The 21,618-nt window shown below is 41.6% G+C and overlaps 1 protein-coding gene and 1 pseudogene across 2 annotated transcripts; one reads left to right on the top strand and one right to left on the bottom strand.

Moving 5' to 3' along the window:
- Positions 1 to 4,209: 4,209 nt before the first annotated feature.
- LOC123105494 (aconitate hydratase, cytoplasmic) lies at positions 4,210 to 8,364 on the bottom strand. 2 transcript variants are annotated; one of them, XR_006450879.1, is made up of 6 exons: positions 7,902 to 8,360; positions 7,730 to 7,800; positions 6,557 to 6,717; positions 6,011 to 6,103; positions 5,052 to 5,905; positions 4,210 to 4,455 (listed from the first exon to the last, which is right to left on the bottom strand). XR_006450879.1 is itself a non-coding variant. In XM_044527575.1 (6 exons), the coding sequence occupies exons 1-5, from the start codon at positions 8,051 to 8,053 to the stop codon at positions 5,099 to 5,101; spliced, it is 507 nt and encodes a 168-aa protein (XP_044383510.1). In that variant the 5' UTR covers positions 8,054 to 8,364; the 3' UTR covers positions 4,210 to 4,455; positions 5,052 to 5,098. The 2 variants fall into 2 exon arrangements, 1 of the variants encoding a protein (XP_044383510.1); XM_044527575.1 differs by having other exon boundaries at positions 5,052 to 5,128; positions 7,902 to 8,364.
- A 4,796-nt stretch (positions 8,365 to 13,160) lies between these two features.
- On the top strand, positions 13,161 to 14,734 carry LOC123108074 (zinc finger MYM-type protein 1-like; annotated as a pseudogene).
- The last annotated feature ends 6,884 nt before the right edge of the window (positions 14,735 to 21,618 follow it).

Raw genomic sequence — 21,618 nt, 5'->3', positions numbered from 1 at the left:
TTATTTCCTTTGCCTTTTATTTTACTTTGTATCTTTTATTTCTCCTTATCATAAAAATACCAAAAATATTATCTTATCATATCTATCAGATCTCACTCTCGTAAGTGACCGTGTAGGGATTGACAACCCCTTATCGTGTTGGTTGCGAGGATTTATTTGTTTGTGTAGGTGCGAGGGACTCGTGCGTGGCCTCCTACTGGATCGATACCTTGGTTCTTAAAAACTGAGGGAAATACTTACGCTACTTTGCTGCATCACCCTTTCCTCTTAAAGGGAAAACCAACGCAAGTGCTCAAGAGGTAGCAACACGTGGCGGCTCCGCCGGAAGAACGCCAAGGCGTTCCGGATTGCATTGAGCAGTCCAAGCGTGAGGTAGCGAAGGCGGCTCGGCTCGTGAAGCTCAACCAGCAGGATGACAGGTCCGTCTGGCGGTTGAAAGGGTTTATCATCCTCTCCGAGACCTCCGACGACTACGATGACCAAGGCTCCTCGTTCGACAACTTGGACGATCCTCCACCAGCCGCCGACGCCTATAGCTGCGCCGGTGACCGGAAGGGCAAAGGACCGGTGAGGAAGTGGTGAAGCTCCGCCGTCTCCAATTTTTATTTCAAGTTTTTAGTAATCCAATTTAAACTTCTCCGTCGTTTATGTGAATTATGTGAAATTTGGCATTTTTTTGGAGATCCATTGGTGATCTTTTTGTGATCGGGATGTACATTTCTATACCCAATTCTATGTTTGTTTGAAGATCTACGTTGTTTAGTTCTACGTTGCATGCTTTAGTATGGACATAGGGTACCAGAAATAAGATACACAGATGTGGACAATAAGATTTAAGAAGTGTCGATCAGTGCTCGCCTGGATTTGCAGATTGCGGCTGTAGATGCTCCAAGTCACTTGTGTGAAAGTAATAAGTCTGCAACGACTAGTAAGATCACTTGGTAATTATTGCCTGAAGTCCTTCCGGTTTGAGTATTTAGCAAAAAAACTACTACTTTACAGGTATGTGTCACAGAATTATCACTTTTGATTGACAGTCAAAAAACTAGCACTTTTGCTTTAATATTTGCAAATACCTACGAATTCGAGTTAGTCACTGAAGTCGTAAACTGTGATGGCATATGAATACATATGCCTCATGAGAAAAAAATAGTTTGAGACATCTACATTGATATTTTTCTACCTAATGCAAGCTACCATTAATGTGCCTTATCAAGGAATAGAAAATAGAGACTCCCCTACACATGTATTTCATGCATCTCTACTTTTCACTTCAACTTTTTCAGCTTTTTGCATCGGACCACACTTTTTCTCTCCAAACATCCGCCCTGCAAAGGATCCCGCTACATTAGTCCAACATATTTCTCCTGATATCTGATCCTACATGGCCTGCAGGCATAGTTTTAAATAGCGAAGATAGGGCTCGCTATTGCATCCGCAACAGCACTACCGCAATAGGGACTGCTATTGCTGTAATTAAATGGCATTACCTTTTGTTAATGCTATAGAAATATATACAATAATCTAGTGCTTTTAGAAATCCGCTATGGACATAGCACCCGCAATATCGCCTGATATCCGCATTCCGCTATGCGTAACCCACTCCACTATCAGCCCGCTATCTGCTATTTAAAATATTGACTACGGTGCATCACCCTAAGGCTATGCATTGGCGATGCCTTGATTTCCCCGAAATTAAATCCTGTTATGTAAGGGATAGCCCACTTGTGAGCATTCATGTGGCACCATAGTCAAACTCTTTCAGATTGACTGGCAAGTTGGGTGTTATGACACATGGGAGCCACATGTCAGTCTAAATAAAAAATCAAATCTTTTTTTCTCAAATCCTCAATCTCACACCTTCCCTTGTCGCGGTCGGCATCTCCTTCAGCAGGCTGCGTGGCCGCCGGGAACACCTCGACGCGCCACCTTGCCTAGCCGCTCAGTCTCACTTTGGTGGACCTCTCGGTGAAGGGAAACGCCCGGGGACAACTCCCAACCTCGCGAGGTCCCGCCTACTCGAGCCTCGGCCTGCGTTGCCTTCCTCCGTGGTGCCATGCGGGAAGGGATGCAGGGACAACCCCGCCCCTGGTCACCACAGAAGCCTGCCAGAATCCACCTGAGGGGCCATGCAGTGTACCTGCATCATCATGATCTCATTTTCCCTCAAGATCTAGTCGATTCCCCCGTCCTGGACATCAAGGAAGCACGCGGCCCCCAGTTTGCGGAATCACCACCGTAGGTCATTGTTTGCGCAGTGAGTGACCTCTTCGGGATTAGTGGTCGTGTCACGGAGATTTTCCTAGCCTTGTCCGTCGTCCTCCTAGAAGGAATTAATGCAGGAACCTCTACATCGTCAGTGCCCTTTTCGCCTTCCCCGAGTTCGATCTACCGACGCCGTGCCCCGACCCCCTCTCTTTCGGTTAGCGCCTAACTCATACATATGTTCCCTGAGCTCCCTAAGGTGCTGCTGGACTCTTCCTTGTTATCCCCTTCAATTCACATGTCATCAAGCAAGCCTCGAAACCCGCCATCGCTATAGGAACTCCTCACCAACAAACAAGGCGTAAAAAAAGGGTTTACATGCCTGTATATTTTTACGAGACGAGCTATTTTAACAGGATCTGCTCGGGACGAACTTTTCACGTATCCTGTAAATCGGCAGGGATTTTAAGGCCCGCAAGCTTATACGGGGTCTACTAAGATGCTTTTACCGGATCTGGTGCGTTTTAGGGTTCCTATCTGGTAAATCCCTAACCCTCCTATGCCGCAATGTCTCTCTCTCTCTCTCCCCCGGCCGGTGTTTTCCGCATGCACAGTAACTCTTCGACCGCCTCAATGTCGAGCGAGGGACGCGGGCGTGGTGGGCGAGGGGGGGGGGGCGGCTCGCAGCCGCACAAGCGAGCCGACCACGACGACGAGGCCGGGAGCTCTGCCATCCGCCCCACAGTGGAGGAATGGCGGTGCCTGCAGGCGAGGGAGCATGACGACCTCTCCCAGTGGCGGCCGGAGGGAGTGGAGGGATTTCTCCTCCACGACATCTTTTGGCCGACCACCAAGTGCTTCCGTGAGGCGGAGCACGAGCTCACCGAGGTGAAGGAGGTGATCGTGGCTGGAGAAAAAGGCGCCGCCACGCTTCTCAAGGCAGCCAAGGAGGAGTTCAACCTTGCCTTCGTTGTCTCCAACTCCGCGATGGAGTTCCATCTCCATGTCAAGAAGCAGGATGGGTAGTCCGGTCAAAAAGAAGAAGAAGGATTACTAGTTTAGATTTGGTTTAATCTAGTATGTTTTAAGTTTGTGCGATGAACTTCCGGCGAACTTTGGTGGCGGGAACTATGTGTATCTTCTATGTTCAAGTTATGCAGCATGCTTGAAGGATCTGCTCTGTTGTGCCTTCCATGGTACCGCAAAATAGTTTTATATTATCCCGTAAACGAAATTTACGGTACCATGATTTACAGGATCTGCTAGAGATGCTCTAATGAGGTTTTAAAGAACTTGTTGGTATATGTTGGCCAATATTAATGTGAAAGTGCTTCACAATGTTGTCTTTTCTCCACTAGTGAAGTTATGAATTGTTTAAGCTCTAATCAGTTGTGGAGCTTCAGGTCACTTTTGTTTTTCTTTCTAAAGAGATAGTGGGGCCAAGATGAACCTTATAGGGGTTCTTTTGTTACGAAACATTGGAGTCAAGGTGAGCATTGGCCCTACAATATTTGTATAATCACTACAAGAAATATGTCAACTTGTGACCACCACTATTGGTCACTGAAAGGTCACAAATTTCCATTTATGACCTTTTTGTGACCAAAAATAGAAGGTCAAAAGCTGGCAGTCGTAAACTGACTATAGCGACCTTTCTTTTGGAATGGTCAAAGACGTTTATGACCAAATTACGTCTACTGTGGTGTTTTGGTCACTAGCAACCTCCCCAGGCCACGTAGGCATCCAGCGTGGCAATCTGACGTGGCACAAGATTCAGCCCGGTCCAATTCGATTTTCTACATGGGCCTAGCCCAACAATTCGGCCTTTCTATATATTTTTCGTGTCAATTTTTGGTCAATTTCATGGGCCTAGCCCAACATTATAGCCTTTTTATCTTTGGGCCGTTGCCTTTGTTTGGGCCATGGCCTTTTCACTCCAGACCACGTTTGTAGCACGTTTGTTTCTGGGTCATGGCCTATTCAGGCCCGGTACTATCATGGCAATTGAGTAATTTTCACAATCTGGCATTAAAGCAACATGTACACAGGGAATACAAAATTTCATTACACGGGAATTGTTCAACACGTAGGAGCACATCTGGTACTGTCCTAACAATGTCTACATAATTTGCCTTATCTCACTACTACATAACATTGTTCAACACGTAGGAGCACATTTGGTACTGTCCTAACAATGTCTTCATTGCTCCCTTTGATGGGCAAGTTCTCCAGGTGCGACAACTTGCCTTCCTACAAGAACAGAACATTACATGAATAGATCAATCGAGGAGGAAACAGTAAAACAGGCTGAAAGCATCACACATACAAATAATAACAGCATACATTAATGTATAAAATAATAAAAATATCTATAACCAGGGCTATTTATAGCCAACCTGTGTGCATGAATCATAATAGATCAAGCAAAAGATGTATAACCATCAGCAAACAGCAAATATTAGTGAAAGGGGGCAATTTCTAGTACTCGTCATTTTTGCAAAGTGAGCAAGAACGATGATATTTTCCTACACATACTTTTTGATTTTTCCTTAGTCCTATAGTGATCTGCTCACTCCAATTCTATCTCACTCCAATTCTATCCAAAGTGAGCATGCAGTATATATGAAGGGATTACAACAGGTTCCTACAGTACACTAGATAGGCCAACATTTTAGACTAGTAGTACCTAGAAATCATATGCAACTCTGTTTTTTCTCTAGCCCAGCCACAAGATCATAAGAGAAATCGTAAGTATCTGGTGCATTTGATATAATAAAGCAGCTCCCGAACAAACAGAAGTTCTGCTTCTTCACATCCCAATTGAGGAGATTTGTGGGATAACCTACCCTGAGGAGCTCGCCGCGGGATCTTCTCCATGGACAGCCCCCTTCTTTCACAACACCAGATTGGCCTCTTCATGAACCTGCAAAAATAAATGCACACACAAATCAGATTGTGGGAGACGAGAGGAGGAATAGGAGGAGGGATGTGTATGCAAGTGTATAAGCATCAAGCATGAGATACTTTTCAAATTACTATGAACATTCTTAGTTTCTTTGATTGAAGTAGGTGACTGGGGCTAGGTGTGCTCACTACTAGGCAGTAAAAACTCGGTATATACAAGCATTGTGTGCTTAGTTATCGGCGACGAATATCTAGACACAAAAATATCGGTGCCTCTGCCGCAAGTGACCATCATCATGAACTAGACATACGAATACTAAATATCAACCAATGCACATACTTTTATTACCAGGCAGAGGGATAGCTCAAAACAGAACATATATAATTTGAAAGAAGGAAATCACCCATAATTAACAGGGAGAGGTATAACCAAAACAAGTTCATTTGTCTTCCAAGTATAAAACATCAAGTGCACAAACTCACATCAGTTAATATCATTACAGAATTTCAGATAACATGTTTACTGCAGAAATTCAGTTAACATATTATGCGCACATGTTCAGTTAACAGTTTAGGTGCTCTAATTCAGTTAAAACTGCAGCATATAACAAATTCAGTTAAGTAATCTGAATAGCTTGTGCTTATTGCATTTACTGAGAAAAACATATACAATGCCATTTACTGAAGTTGTGTGTAAACATGACTAAGCTTGACAGATACAGGGAAGAAAAAAACTGAATAAGATAGCAGGCAATGTAGGACATCGAGGATTTGACCAGCCTCTACTCATCAGCAACTGTAAACACCAAGAAAAAGAACAAAGGTTTGAATGTCAAATATATTCCCAAGAAGCTATTAAGACAAGGAGATAGTAAATGTGACCACTGGTCTATGAACTCACCAGAGGATTAATTTTGTTCGGGTCACTCCCAAGTTTGCTCATAGCATCCCTCATACAAGCAAGATCAACAACTGCTGGGACACCAATGAAATCCTATAAAGAGACAAATGATTAAGTGAATAAATTGAAGATAAGATCCTAGCAGAAACGTATCAGAATAAAATAAGCAATGTATCCAGCTTACAGTACCGCTTGCCAGATTAAAATAGAAGTGTTGACTTTTATAATTGCAAATAGAAGAAGAATATGTGATGACGATGCAGCTAATCTTATACAGAAACCTATCACCTACTGGCGCACGATATCTATCTTTAAAAATCCAGGTGACAGCAGCAATCATACATCACATACATAATGGGAATAAGACATGGTTATTGGGGAACTACACTTTCTTGAAAGGATAGGAAAGGGGACCTCCATTTCCAATATTCCTGCCATCAAAAGCTATTGACTCGAATCTTTCCAACTCACATATATTCTTTCCACGGCAACTGGACAACTTGGAACAAAACAAGTGGAGACGATGGCAGGAATCAGGATCGATACCTTGAGGAGGACACGGGCTAGCTTGAACGGGATTTCGACTTGCTTGGTGGCACTGTTCTCCCAGTCTAGGATCTTCTCAACGTCCTTCCCCGTGACCTGGAACTCGTCGCAGTTTCTGATTGCCGACTCGAGCAGAATACTTATCGAGTAGGGTAGCCGATCTGGAAAACAAAGTGATGGTTAAATCTTCGGCAATTCACATAATTCAGTGATATACAAAACAAACTGACTAGAAAACAACGCATCCAAAGACTAATTCCACCGTCAGAATTGAACAGGAACATTTCAAACCTGAAGCTACCGTCCTACTTTTTGAACAGGAACGTCGCGTGGTATATAAATGACAGTTCGGTGCTCTCCGTACGCCTTTACAAGTTCAAATCATGTCCTAGAGTATTTATTTATGTGTAACTTCACCGGCCGATGCAAGATATTCTAAGAGCCAATCACGGTGGAATCTTACATAAACGACAGAAGGGCGTGTTGTTCAAGTAAGTTTTCACGCATGTCAGGTTGCGTTGTCGACCGATCGCTGGGAATATTCTTCACACAGACACCCCCAATGCATCTGCATCTCCAGCATGTGCACTGCACACTAGCATAGCAGCCGGCAGCACCGCTCCTTTTTGATGAATGAAAATAAAATACTGTCAACAGCAGAATTGCGAAAACATACCCTGATCCACACTACTATACAGCTATACTGTCACTAGTAGTAGTAGTATCTTGAGCTTGCGTCGTACGGACATGTTCTATTTTAACATATATGCTGAATCCTATTCCATATACTGTATGATACTGCTGCTATCAATCTGGTACCAACAGTGGGCTGGCTAGTGGAGCAGTTAGGCTCTGAGAATACTCTACTCCGCATCCTAACAGGCATCTACATCTGTAGATGTGGACCATCACTTGGGAAGGAGTCCTGGACTCCTGGAGATGTAAATGAAGGGCTTATGGCAGCATGGTGGCGTGCAGCCGTGTGTTTCCCAGGAACTGAGCCGTGCTCTCCTCAACTATGGCCGCACACGCACACATCGGATCCTATTTACTGTATTGCTGCGCCGACACGCCATGCGTATGGAGCAATCGAATCTAGACTAGGCTAACCGCAGATAAATTTTGGTCGACGAGAGGTAGGGGTAGGGGATTCAGCAGCAACCACACACGTACCGCAGATGGGGAAGACCCCGATGGTGACGCCGAGCGCGGCGGAGAAGGCCAGCTGCTTTGGCTCCGCGCCCCTGCACCGGCCAACCACCAAAGCAGAAGCGATGAAACCGGCGACCAGATGCCGGCGCGGCCGGACGAAACAGAAACTATAGCCGGGCGGCTGGGGCCTCACCTCTGGATGAGCTGCAGCAGGGGATCGACGACCCTGGCGTTGAGCCACGCGAGGACCACCGCCATTTCCTCCCCCCCCCCTCCGCGCGGATCGGGGCCCGGGTAGGTTGGTGGGCGGGCCGGAGGAGCGAGGCGAGGGCGGGCGTTCTCCATTCAGACGTATTCAGCATTGGTTCCCAAGTGTGGACCGAGGCTGGATCGCGTTGGATCTCCCTCCCTCGGGTTCTTCTCTCCCTTCTGGTGAGGGAAGAGGAGGGGCGAGAGAAGGAGGGCGTGGGGAAGGCCATGGACGGCGGTGAGCTCCGTCGGAGGGAGGCGGCGGCGGTGATCTGGAAGGGAGGAGGCGAGCTCTCGTTCGCTCTCTCTCCATCGGGTGAGACAGCAAGGAGAGACGAGGGGAGGGATGGGATCGGGGTGGGTGGCGGCGGCGATGTGGGAGACGAGGGGAGCGAGATCTGGATCGAGTGAGGAAAGGGGGGCTGCTAGGGTTTGGGTTGGGTTGGGTTGAGAAAGGACCTGAGAGACGTTGGATCCGTCGGATGTGGACGGTCCAGATCGGTTAAGTGGGGTGATCCGTGTGAAGAGCTCTGATTGGCTCAGAAAAATTATGATTTAGAATAGTTTCTAAGTACTAAAACTAGGAGAGTTTTGTGAAGCAGCTATCAAAAATATTTTGCAAAATGGCACAACTAAAATTTTCTATCAATTTAGACCATATTTTATGGATGATAGCCAGTTTGCATGCAATTTTTAATCTTTGTAGCTATTTTAAATCATTATTCGAGTGCCCAAAATGAGTATTTTTGTGAAGGGCCTACCAAATAATTGTTGCAAAATTATACTAAATAAATTTTCTAAAATACTAGGACATATTTAAAGCACAATTTACCAAATTGTTGGGTGTTAGAAGTTTTGATCCACCTCTGGTGAAAAAGACAAATTTCCGCCGATTTAGTTGGAAGCGGGTCAAATTTGAACTGTAGCTACCTCGTAGTTTGCTCTTTATTTTTTCCAAAAATCATTTCTAGGTACATAAGTATCTATTTAATCAGAGAAATACCAAAAAAATTCCAAGATTCAACCACTAGCTAGGAACGGACATTCCCGCCGTTTTAACCGCATTTTGAAACGGACATAAAAAATTCAAAAAAATTCAAAAAATTGGAAAACCTTCGCATTGCGTCATTATATGTGACCAAGTTACCATAAAAAATTATAAACTTGTAATACAGCGAATATTTAAAAAAGTGTTCTCAGAAACGAGCTATCAAGTGTGAAGATGAATGGCTTTCAACCCAAATGCTCAATCTTATGGCCACATACATGGCATAGTTTGTTCAAATGATCTCATATTGTGCACAAGGGTGCATATTGGAATGACAAACAATGTTGCTTAATGAAGTTTTCATTTTCTTTGGACGAAAAATTCATTTTCCATTTTTCGAGTGCCCGAAAAGAGATTTTTTTTGTGAAGGGCCTACCATATATTAGTTGCAAAATTGTACCAAGTCAATTTTGTAAAATACTAGGACATATTTAATGCACAATTGACCAAATGGTTGGGTGTCAGAAGTTTTGATCCACCTCTTGTGAAAAAGACAAATTTCCGACGATTCAGTTGGAAGCGGGTCAAATTTGAACTGCAGCTGCCTCATAGTTTGCTATTTATTTTTTCCAAAAATCATTTCTAGGTACATAAGTATCTATTTAATCAGAGAAACACCAACAAAATTCCAAGATTCAACCACTAGCTAGGAATGGTCATTCCCGCCGTTTTGACCGCATTTTGAAACGGGCATAAAAAATTCAAAAAAAATCAAAAATTTGGGAAACCTTCGCATTGTTTCATCATATGTGGCCAAGTTCCTAGGAAAAATAACAAACTTGTAATATGGCAATTATTTTAAAAAAGTGTTCTCAGAAACAAGCTATCATGTGTGGAGATCAATGACTTTCAAGCCAAATGATCAATCTTATGGCCACATTCATGGCATACTTTGTTCAAATGATCTCATATTGTGCACAAGGGTGCATATTGAAATGGCAAACAATGTTGCCTAAGGAAGTTTTCATTTTCGTTGGACGAAAAAACCATTTTCCATTTTTCGAGTGCCCGAAAGGAGGTTTTTTTGTGAAGGAACTACCAAATAATTGTTGCAAAATTGGACCAAATCATTTTTATAAAATACTAGGCCATATTTAATGCACAATTGACAAAATGGTTGGGTGTAAATTTTTTTGATCCACCTCTCGTGAAAAAGACAAATTTCTGCCGATTCAGTTGGAAGCGGGGCAAATTTGAACTGCAGCTGCCTCATAGTTTGCTATTTATTTTTTCCAAAAATCATTTATAGTTACATAAGGACCTATTTAATCATAAATACATGGTTTGGTGGCGATACGTCGAGGTTTGGGCGGTGGCCGAGGGCCCCAACTCTAGAGCGCGTAAACTCGCATGCCCGTCGCGTGGTCACTGCGTGACCGTAATGTTGCCATGTGTTCTGGGAGGCTTATGCATGTCTAGTGGGTTGGGCACTCCCCAGGTTGGTGCTAGGAAGAAAATTACAACATAAGACTCTCACGAGAAGACCGATCGATGCTCAAACATGAATTAGCAGTCAAGTGTTTGATTAGCGGTACGGAAAATACACATGGCCAATGGGCGTGAGTTTTGGCTGAGGATGATAATCTAGTAAGGAGAATGTCTTCACAAATTTTTAGCTCAAAAGGAGGATCCTAGGTGGTACTTGCTTTGCAAAGTACCACGCTGGACAAAAATATGAATGTTGAAGCTGGGCTCAAAATAATAAATGGATTGATCTGAAATTTTGTGGAGGATGGTTATTTGGGCATAGGAAAGCATTGTAGAAAATTGATACCATTTGGACATGCCAAAGTAGTACTTCCTTCACAATGCTCTTCTATGGACAGAAACTTGGGAAAACTAGTGAGAGAGATTGGATGAATGAAATGAGCTCAAAATTGGTGTAGATAAGTTACTTAGGTATGGTCATGCGCTGGTCAATTTTCAGATCGTTTGGGTAAGCCTAGCTAGTACTTACTTCACAAAGCTTCTCTCGAGGTAGAAACTTTGGAAATTTCCCGAGAAAGATTTACTAGGAAAATTGAGCTGAATATTATCATGTGGCAATTATTTGGGTATAGAAGAGTGCCCAAAAAGTTTGAGGGTAATAGGAGGGGTCTATATAACACTTGCTTTGCAACGTGCCAATTTGGCCATAAAATATAAATTGAACCTGGGCTCACATAAATGATTTGACTGAGCTGCAATTTGGAGGAGGGTGATAATTTGGGCATATGAAGAAACTTTATAAATTTCATGTCATTTAGAGATATAAAAAAGGTACTTCCTTCACAATGCTTCTAGGTGGACAAAAACTTTGGAAATTTGCCGAGGAAGATTTGCTAGGCAAATGGAGCTGAATTTTGTCATGCGATAATGATTTGGATAGGAAAGAGTGCCCAAAAATTCCTAGGGCAATCAAGAATATATAATAGCACTTCCTTCATAAAGTGTTGTTGTGAACATAATAGGAAAATGAATATTGTTGAATTAGTTTTGAACTAGGCAAGGAAGGATTTTTACATATTTGATGAAGATATGACCCAAAGAATTTATGAGATTTTTTTGAGAATTTTGGGAATGATAGAAATATAGGTTGCTTCACAACCTAGGGCAAAAACTGCCACATGGACATGACACATAGGCAGAAACTGATGAGATGGCGCCTAGTCATCGCAACCCACCACAATCTACAAGGCTATGACCATCTATATTGGTCATTAACAACTAGAAATAAGGCAGCGGATTAGCACTGTTTGCTTTGTGACCATTTCGTGTAAGGAAATTGCGACCTTTTTGACCAAAATGGTCGCAATGGTTTAGGGTTTGAAGCCCCCTGCACAGCTTTTGACCAATTGGTCTAAAATGGTCATAAATGTATGACCAATTCTTCGAGGGTCACTGACAGAAGGTCATAAGTTGACATATTTCTTGTAGTGAATTTAAGTTATGTGGGAAAACGAGTGAGTAACGTTTAAAATAGTCCAAACATATTTTTCTTGGAAAGGAGGGTTTTCCTCAAGTAGTCCCAACTTCATTGCCTAAGTTGTACCATGGTTTTCTCTGATGTTCACTCCAAACTTTGTCACTTGATCTAACAATCAACATTACCAACAATTTCCTAGTACCCAGTTGCGGGGACACAATTCCATGTCCATCCCCAATTTTCTCTCTTGCCCAGTGGCGGAGCCACCGCCCAGCGACCCTGGGCACCTGCCCGGGCTCGCTTTTTCCTAGCAGCAGCGATAGACAGATTAAATAAAGGGCTAAACTGATCGGTAACTTAATTTACCCGGGCAAAAAAAGTACTAGGCCTTCGTTTCTCTCAGGTTCACAACCCAATAATCAACAAATGGATTAGTATGTGGCTACATGCCTACATGCAATCAGCCCAGGCCGCTGAAACAAAGAAACAAAGGGGCGCTGGCTTCCTTCGGTCGCTCCAACTCTCTCTCTCTCTCTCTCTCTCTCTCTCTCTCTCTCTCTCTCATGTCTCTTCGTTTGTCACGCACGACTAGCGCAGGGACTGGGCGACAGAGGGCGGCGGCGGCGGCTGAACCCTAGACGGCTCCGGCACCGGCGGCGAGCGACACCAGGCTACCACGCAATCTATGCTTCCAGTCGTTCCTCAACCTCTCCTTCCTCTCATCTGGCTTTGGCTTTGACTCGGCTTCCTTCGGTAAGAAATCTCCATCAAATTTAGGTCCAAGGATCTCTCATCTTTGAAGTCTGAATAGTTGGTCTGGGAAGTAGGATTGATGTGAAGTATGGATCGAGATACTGATTATACATGGTCTGAGATTTCAAGGTCGGACTTAGGGGTTAGGGCTTAAATTTAGGGGGAAATCATTGGGGATGATCATGAATTCATTACTAGAGAGAAATTGTATTTGTTTGTTGGCTATTCGAACTACAAAATCAAAGTATGTAAGAAGACGGCAACTTGCAGACTGGTATTCATGCAAATTTTTCTTACCTTCAAACTGAATACAAAGAATTCTGTACTATGAACTTGTTGTAGCTTGTTTAGCAACTAACTTCAAACTTGATCATTAAATTTCAGAGATGAGGAGATTTTTGGTTAATTAAGTTACCGATCGGTTCTTTGTGCATAGGATCATGGCAGAGCTTGGTGATAAACAATTCTCTGTGCTTATTGATGAATCACGTGATATATCTGTGAAAGAGCAAATGGCGGTGATGTTGAGGTTAGTAATTTCACTTTCTTTCGTTATTTGTTTGTCATTTATTCTCTATGTTGTGCACTAACCTTCTTTTTTATATAGGTTTTTGAATGACAAAGGAAAGGTTGTGGAACGATTTATTGCTCTTCACCATGTCAAAGATACTACATCCGAGTCACTAAAGAATGCTCTTTATGGTATTCTTGATCATTATAAGTTATCTATTTCAAGGATACGAGGGCAAGGATATGATGGTGCTTCAAATATGAGAGGCGAGTTTAATGGTTTGCAGAAAAAGATCATAGATGAAAACCCTTTTGCTTTCTATGTTCATTTCTATGCTCATCGTTTGCAGTTGGTGGTTGTCTCTGTTGCTAGTAGTTGCTCATCTATTCATGATTTCTTTGAGTACACCTCGTTAATTGTGACCACAACAACTACACCTTGCAAGAGAAGGGATGCATTGACAGAGGCACAACACCAAGATATTCTGGATAGACTTAAGAGTGGTGAGATATCTACAGGAAGGGGCTTGCACCAATCATCTACTCTTGCTAGGCCAGGTGACACTAGATGGGGTTCCCATCATACTACTTTGCTTCGTTTGAATCAAATGTGGTCCTCTGTGTTACATGTAGTTAGTACGGTTGATGAACATGGACGTGGGCCATCTCAAGCAGCAGGTTTGATAAAAAAATGGAGAGCTTTAAATTTGCTTTCATTCTAAAGCTTATGTTGAAGTTGTTTGGCATCACAAATGAGGTCTCAAAAGTCTTGCAAAGAAAAGATCTTAATATTGTGCTTGCCATGGAATTAGTGGATGATGTCAAAGCTCGGCTGGCAACATTAAGAGAGAGTGGTTGGGATGATTTATTTTGTGATGTTCAAGAATTTTGTGCTGCTAATAGTATTCCAGTGCCAAACATGGATGAAGCAATACCAGTTCGTGGTCACTCAAGGAGAGCAGGGAGGACTATCACTAATCTTCACCATTACCGTGCAGAGATTTTTTATGTTGCTATTGACAAAATATGCGTGGAGATGGACCACCGCTTTAGTGAAGGAGCTAATGGTGTGCTTGATTGCTTCTCATGTCTTGACCCCAATAATTCTTTCTCAAAGTTTAATGTTGACAAGCTTGCACATCTTGCTGAAATTTATCATGATGACTTTTCCAATGATGACCGTGGAACAATAAGAGAGCGGCTTCTCACTTATATAAGTCAAGTGAAAAGGCATGCTTCTTTTTCTACTTGTGATGGTGTTCAAAGTTTGGCCATGAAGATGGTTGAAACTGAGAAACATTTGGTATTTCCATTGGTATACAAACTTATTGAGTTGGCTTTGATATTGCCGGTGTCAACGGCATCTGTTGAGAGAGCTTTTTCAGCAATGAAGATTATCAAGACTAAACTGCGTAGCAAGATCAATAATGAATGGTTCAATGACTTGATGATATGTTACACCGAGCGGGAGTTATTCAAGTCAGTTGATGATAAGGATATTATTCCAACATTTACTGCAATGCGGTCTCGGAAAGGGCATTTGCCTCGTAATTTTCTTTAGTGCACTGTCGGTATGTTCCTTCCAACCATCTCTATTCTTGCAAGCTTTCGACTTCTCATCTCACAACTAAACTTATTTAATTAAAAATTCATTTTTTGTATTGCAGTTCTTCTAGGCTGATTGTATGTCTTTCTGTTGGCAAAAAATGAACAAGTGAGAGATGCTTTTGACCGTGCTGGAAGAAATTGCACGGTCACATGTAGTGACATATGTATGTATATATAGCTTTACTTTTGTTGGCAACATGGCGAGTTGGTATCTATGCATGGTTGGCTATGTATCTTTTGTTGTCATGTACCAACTTTATTTGGTCTATGAAGCGGATATTGAATATTAGCTCACTTTAAATGAAATTTTGTGTGACTATTATGGTCATGTTTTCACTTCATTGTTAGAGCGGATTTGTGAATCCGAAGCTTCGTGGTATATTACATGTTGTGTATTCGAATACCCGACTTGATTTCTAAATTATACGTTTAGACTTAAACTTGCCCAGGCTCCACAAAAGTTCTGGCTCCGCCACTGCTCTTGCCTGCATATCTCAGCTCGCCAGTGACCAGCCTATGTGTATGCAGTAAAAAGGAAAGGTGATGCAGTTGAACAGCTAAGAAAAACTCTTCTAAGTAAACAGCATATGCGTGGGCTTGCTCTTGACAATACAAAATTGGCATAAAATGACTTGGCACTTTGTCAAAGTTGTGCTTTGAGCCGCCCACACAGAAGCCCAGTCTTCATTTGATAGGGAAAAAAAAGCATCGCCCCAAAAAATAAGTAAACACGAGTAACGGATCTGTTCGTCTACCTCTCCTACCTCCGCTCTTGCAAAATTTAGACCTGATTGTAAGCAAAAGCATTCACTACAGCACTAACACTCGCCACATTTACACCCTCCCAACCTACCCCTCCCTTTCCGTTCGTCGTGTGTTCTCCTCCACCGACTATTTAAAGACCACAAGTGCATCAGCAGAAGCATATGTTCTCACGCACAGAACAACACGAGAGAGCGAGTAGGATCTAGAGCTCCACAATACCAAGAAGCACTCTAGCACTGTCACATCCCTCCCCTTGCTCTGCCTCGCGCTTGCGGTGCATGCCATGGCGGCGGACAAGACCGGGTGAGGCGAAGGCCTCGCTTTCGGCCGCTGCTGCAGGAGAAATGAGCGCAGCGGATGAGGAGAACCTGTTCGTGGGCGTGGGGGGCATAGGGGACATACCGCGTGGCACGGAGCCGCTTGGCCGCAGTCACATCTTGGTCTGTGGACAATCATGGAGCCGGCATGTTCCCGACGGCACGGGTCAGCTTGGCCGGGTCGGAGGCAAAGTGGGTAGCCTCAGCCTGATCGGCGGCGGTGGAAGAGCTGGCGGCGGCGAAAGAGCCGGAGATATCCCTCTGAGAGAATATGCGAGCAGTAGCATCCCATTCGGCGTGCTCGGTGACGGATACGGCGGCGGAGGAATCAGCGGCGCCACGCCGTGGGCTGCCGTACTGGCTCGGACATGGTGATTCAGATGCACATGAGAATTTCTTGCACGTGCTTTCATCGTACGTGCGTGCACTGACCTGGCATATGCCACTCTATGGCACTGTCTTAACGTGATGGTACCACTCCACCATACCATCCATTAATATGTGCGGGCACGGCTTAAGTACCACCGTACGCATGCACATTGGGTCATTGGCTACTAGAGATAAAAATCACGAACTGAAGAAAAGTTCTAACAATTCATAAGTTAAAATTATAGTAAGAACATACACTCAAACACTAACGGAAAACTAATTGTTCTCATTCCTTGTAAATATTTTGAATTTTGAAGTCAAATTCACAAAAAAAAAAATTACAAGAACACTCTGCTACTAGATCGTACGGATGTTATCAATTTAATCTACTTTCAGTTTTGCACCGCCACTTCCTGGGTAGCAACAACAACCAACATGAACCACTATTAGAACACTCAACACTCTACTGCAATTTTTGATGATTGCTACCATTTGAAGTGTGATTTCCCCGTTGTTTCTTTTGTGCACTGTCCTAGCTAGGGAAGGTAATAATGTTGCTCATTAACTATAGAATTTGGTTACGGGTCCTCTTGAAACAACTTCCTTGATCAACCCTCTAGTGTGTCCATCCCTCTCTCGATGAATGCTGTAACTTTGATTGCAACGTAATAAAGCAGGGAGAAGGTTATAAAAAAACGACGAAACACATAAAAAGAGCGATATAGATCAGCGGCCGCCACTTTGACAGCGGCGTCCATAGTGGCACCAAAAATATTGGACCCCATGCCTTTCCCAAAGTTGGTTTCCATGCACTGAAGTCCATGTCCAAAATCTAGAAGCCCAGCCACTGCAGAATAGTACAACCAACCGATTCTCACACACTCTATATTGCCCCCGTAGGCTAATGGTACAAATCACACACCTGTCCAACGACATGGGTAGGTCGTCTTTTTCTGCTCATTTTCTAATGCACGACATTCTTTCTGCTTCCCATATATTTCATATTCCTGGTTTTTTTTGTAACTTCTTTCAATTTTTGCTGGTTTTTTGGTTTTATTTTTTCCTTTCCATTTTTTCCATTTTTTGTGGTTTCTTATATTTTAATTTTTTTAAAAAATCACAAATAAATAAATTTCCTGTAAACATTTTAGTCTTGTTTTTGAAAAAGAATCGAATAATTTTACAAAAGTTATGAACCATTTTTATGGTTCATCTAAAGAAATTGCAAGCAGTTTTAAAATTCATGAATACCTGTAAAGTACTTGACTTTTTTACCAATGCATGAATATGTTTAAAAAAAATAAATTTCACGAATAACTTTTAAATTCAAGGAGAAATAATTCCTTGAACATTAGTTAATGATCAATTAAAAATTAAATTGGAAAATATTTTAAAAGTCCATGAACAAGTATTGAAATTTGGAAATATTTTTTAGTTGGTGAACATGTTTTTATGTTTTTAATTCACTAGCACTTTTTGAATTTTTTAAAAAATTCACATATTTTCCTAATTTATCATAAACATTGGCCAAAGTTTCTGGAGCCTCACCATATTTTCCTAATTTATCATTTATGTTTTTAAAAGTCCATGAACAAGCATTGGCCAAAGTTTTTCGAGCAAGGTCGAGTGAGAAGAAAACAACTTGTATGCCAGTTAGTGACCGGAGTAAGTGAGCCAACGCTATTGGACTGTATGACACATAGTCCCTGCATGGGTGATTTGCCCTCTATTCTACGTACCCGCCGAATCAGTTGCCTTGCGCTAGAGCTATGTCTCACTCTCTGCGAGACGGTAGGTCATGCTTGTCTCCTCTGGGGCCTTTGTACAATTCACAAAGCAACAAACCACATTGGCTCCACTGAAATTTGGTTAACCTCTTTTACTCACCCTCTTGAATTTTGGGCCAACATTCACTGCGCCCCACGCCGCTCTTGTGTTCGCCTCATTGACACCCTCGCCTAGGGAACTCCTATACGACGCATTCTGCGTCAAAGTGTCGGGCGTTCGCACAGGGGGGTTCGATAGTGGGCTGTTTGGGCCGTGTTTCTCTGTTTCTTTGTTGGGCGCGCGTTTTGAAAACCATTCGTACTGTTTCGCGGACGCCTTCTTTCTCTGTTTCGCGCGTGTTTGTTTCTCTGTTTCGTTTCTTCTACTGTTTATCTCTGTTGCTTCTGCTGTTTCTTTGTCAAAAGGAAGAACAGTTCCAATAAAAGAGAAAAATAATGACAACTTATTTTGCAAACTTATTTTCCAACAAAGAGAGCTGTTTCTTTGTCCAAGGAAGAACAGTTCCAATAAACTTGACAAACAGTAGTAAAAGAAGAAGTGCAACAAAGAATCAGTATAAGAAAAAACATACAGAAAAAAATACATGGAAATAATAATATAAATATTTGAGCTTCTTTGCAAACTTGTTTTGCAGATTTAAGCCTTATTAAAAAATTGAATGTAATGCAAGAAAATATAACTAGGGAACCATGTTAAAAAATTAGTTTCCTCATGGAATTGTCCCTTTGAGTTGAAAAAAATTCTTGCGTTGGGACCATTAAGAGAATTAAAAAGGGAAATATCTTTCCCAAAGTAATTGGTTTCCTGTTTAGAAAAATGTTTCAGCTGTTTCCAGACATTGTTTACACCCAAATTTCTTGCAAAAAAACTATCACTGGACCATTTCGACAAAAAAAGATAGCTCTATCATTAAGGAAACATTTTTCGCATTGAAGTATTCCTTTGAGTTGAATCTTCCAGTGCAACTTCCGTTGAAGGTGACAATATTAATGAGACCCTTGAGAATAGAAAGAAGAAATATGTTAATTGGAAACACAGGGGCAGAACATTTCATCGTTGGGATTATTATTGCTTGAACCTTTTAGACTAACTAACAAAATTAATGAGACCTTTCATAATAGAAAGAATAAGGATGTTAATTGAACTTACATGTTGATTTGAGAACTTACCTCAGGTTACTGTCATGTGCAGAACAAGTAAGCTTCACTTCAATATGCGGAAACCCTCTTGAAACGTACACGTGATTACAAGAAAAGAAGAAGAGGCTCTAAGAAATTGGGAAACAACAATCTCTAAGAAAGAAACAACTCTTTTATGTCATTGGGAAACAAAAATAAAAAAAAGAACTTACATGTCTCTGCAGGAAAGAAGTTACTAATGGGAGCTGAATTTCATTGTGCTTGCAAGTAACAATCTCGAAAAGGAATTTTTGACATAGAGCATGTAAATCCTCCTACAGTATTTTAGAAAAAGTTGCTGCTTCATTGCTGATATGTTACAAGTAATGATCCAAAAAGAAAAGATATGACTATTACTTACATTAGAGAAACCTTCTAAACGAAGACCTTTGTACTTGCTAACATACTGAAGAAGGAAAATACCTGAGTCATACCTGTCAAAGAAAAAAAATGAAAATAATCAGTTACATACTTAGTATGAAAATTATTGTGAATTAAATTACTCTTAATCTGCTTCTTTTGGAGAAAGAACCAAAAAGCTGCTGGTGGCTGGTTTAAATCTTGTAAAATGGGAGATTTCCATAGAGAACCCACCTGAAATTGACCTTGGGAGCTGGTACAAATCTTGATTCGAAATTTCTTATGCTGAAAGAACTAGAATTTCCGTATGTAGCAGCAAACAAAACCTTGAAGTTGTGGATAACAGCGTTAATTGCTGGTAGGAATGAATCACCACTGTAGTATGGGTTCATGATATCAAAAAATTTGGCTCTGAAGTTAGCAATGATTAAAATCCATTGTTTTTCCTTGAATACGGGCATTTTTACCTAAGGAATTGTGCAAAGTTACAATCTATTAGTGTAACTCTTTAAAGAAGGAAAAACTATAAGAGTAGTTTGTACAAAAGAACTTGTCTTACCAAGGAAGCATTCAATAAACTGAAGCCAACATTACTTTCCTGTAAGATTTGTTGGTTTGCAGGATCAGAATGTTTAGCATTGGGTTCATTAGCTTCTCCTGCATGTTTGTTTCCAGAAGAACATAGGCTGACCATGTCGTCAATGCTAAGAATGTGCTCCAGTATTTCGCTATTTCGCATGAGGCCTTTTCTTCCTCGGTCCAGCTGGTCTTTGTTCTTTAGTTTTGGAAAACACCCAACAACCCGAGGATTTATCCAGCCACCAGGCTTGAATGATAGAGTTATAGTTTTCTGATCCACCCAAACTCCTTCAATCTCAAATATCCTTTGGTTGTTCATGGCAGGAGAAAATCATGAAGAAAAGTGAAAAATAAATCATGAGAAAACAGTATGGACCGCATATGAAAACTGTTTTATGTTGAAATTATGTGGAACATGTCACATAAAAATTCATATGATTTTTGTACATACCTGTAAGTTAATTTGGGTAGAAGTCCAACCAATGTTTGGTAGAAATCATTCTCAATTTCGTCGGAAAAGATGGCCTGGTTACCAGCCTTTTTTGGTTCTTGAATTACTAGTGTCGTAGATTTGAAAGAATTGTTCACTCGTTGTTGCCAAGTTGAAGTTTCTGCTTTTGAAAACTTACTGGAATGTGCTTCATGTTGTTTGAGTGCTTGAAGTAGCAACGGATCTTCAATAGGTGTGGAAGTATTGCTTGCGTAGAGTTTCGGAGATAGGAAGTCCATTCCCATTATTGGGCTCTGAGTTTCAGGGACATTCAGGTTGGTATGAGTATTGGAATGCATGCTATACTGATTTTCTGGCAGGCTGAACTCATTAGAGGCACGAGATACAAATGGAACATTCTGAACTATGTCAATTGAATTGGTAATTGCATCAAATGAAGGGGAACATGTGCCTTCATATTGAGTGCCTGTACCAGCCTCTCCATTTGAATTACCATGCATTGTATTATTGAAAGTTTTGTGAGCTGCAAGTAAATTTTCATCAGTCAATGAGCCTTTATCCAGTTCACCATCCATGAAATCTGGTTGAAAAAAATGAAGACAACATTAAGAATAGGAAATGTTAACAGCTCAGTTCATCTACATGTCTGAAAAAATTACTTTGGATAAAATGAAATTTGGTAAGAGAAACGACCTTCCAAACGCTCTACTGGTAATAAGAATCTGAACAATGGCAAGCAAAATTTTGTTTCTTGTACTCTTTGAATTGGGGGTTTTGATTCATAGAAGTATCCTATAGAAAAAAAGTTGTGATTATTTATTTCATGATCTATTTTGGTGCAAAGAAAAAAAGATACTTAGAAGAGCTATGAAAGAAAAACTTACGATGCAACAGAGCTAAAACATCAGTGGGAGGTGTTGTTTCTGAGTTGATGTCTTCACAAATAATTCTGGACAAGCAAGCTCTTCGAAAGATGGTAGACTACCATTAAAAGGTAGAGAGAGATTAGAGCATGTTATGTTCATAGACT

Source organism: Triticum aestivum, chromosome 5A (genome assembly GCF_018294505.1).
Source record: "Triticum aestivum cultivar Chinese Spring chromosome 5A, IWGSC CS RefSeq v2.1, whole genome shotgun sequence".
Lineage (NCBI taxonomy): Eukaryota > Viridiplantae > Streptophyta > Magnoliopsida > Poales > Poaceae > Triticum > Triticum aestivum.
This window is presented reverse-complemented; position numbering and strand designations above follow the sequence as displayed.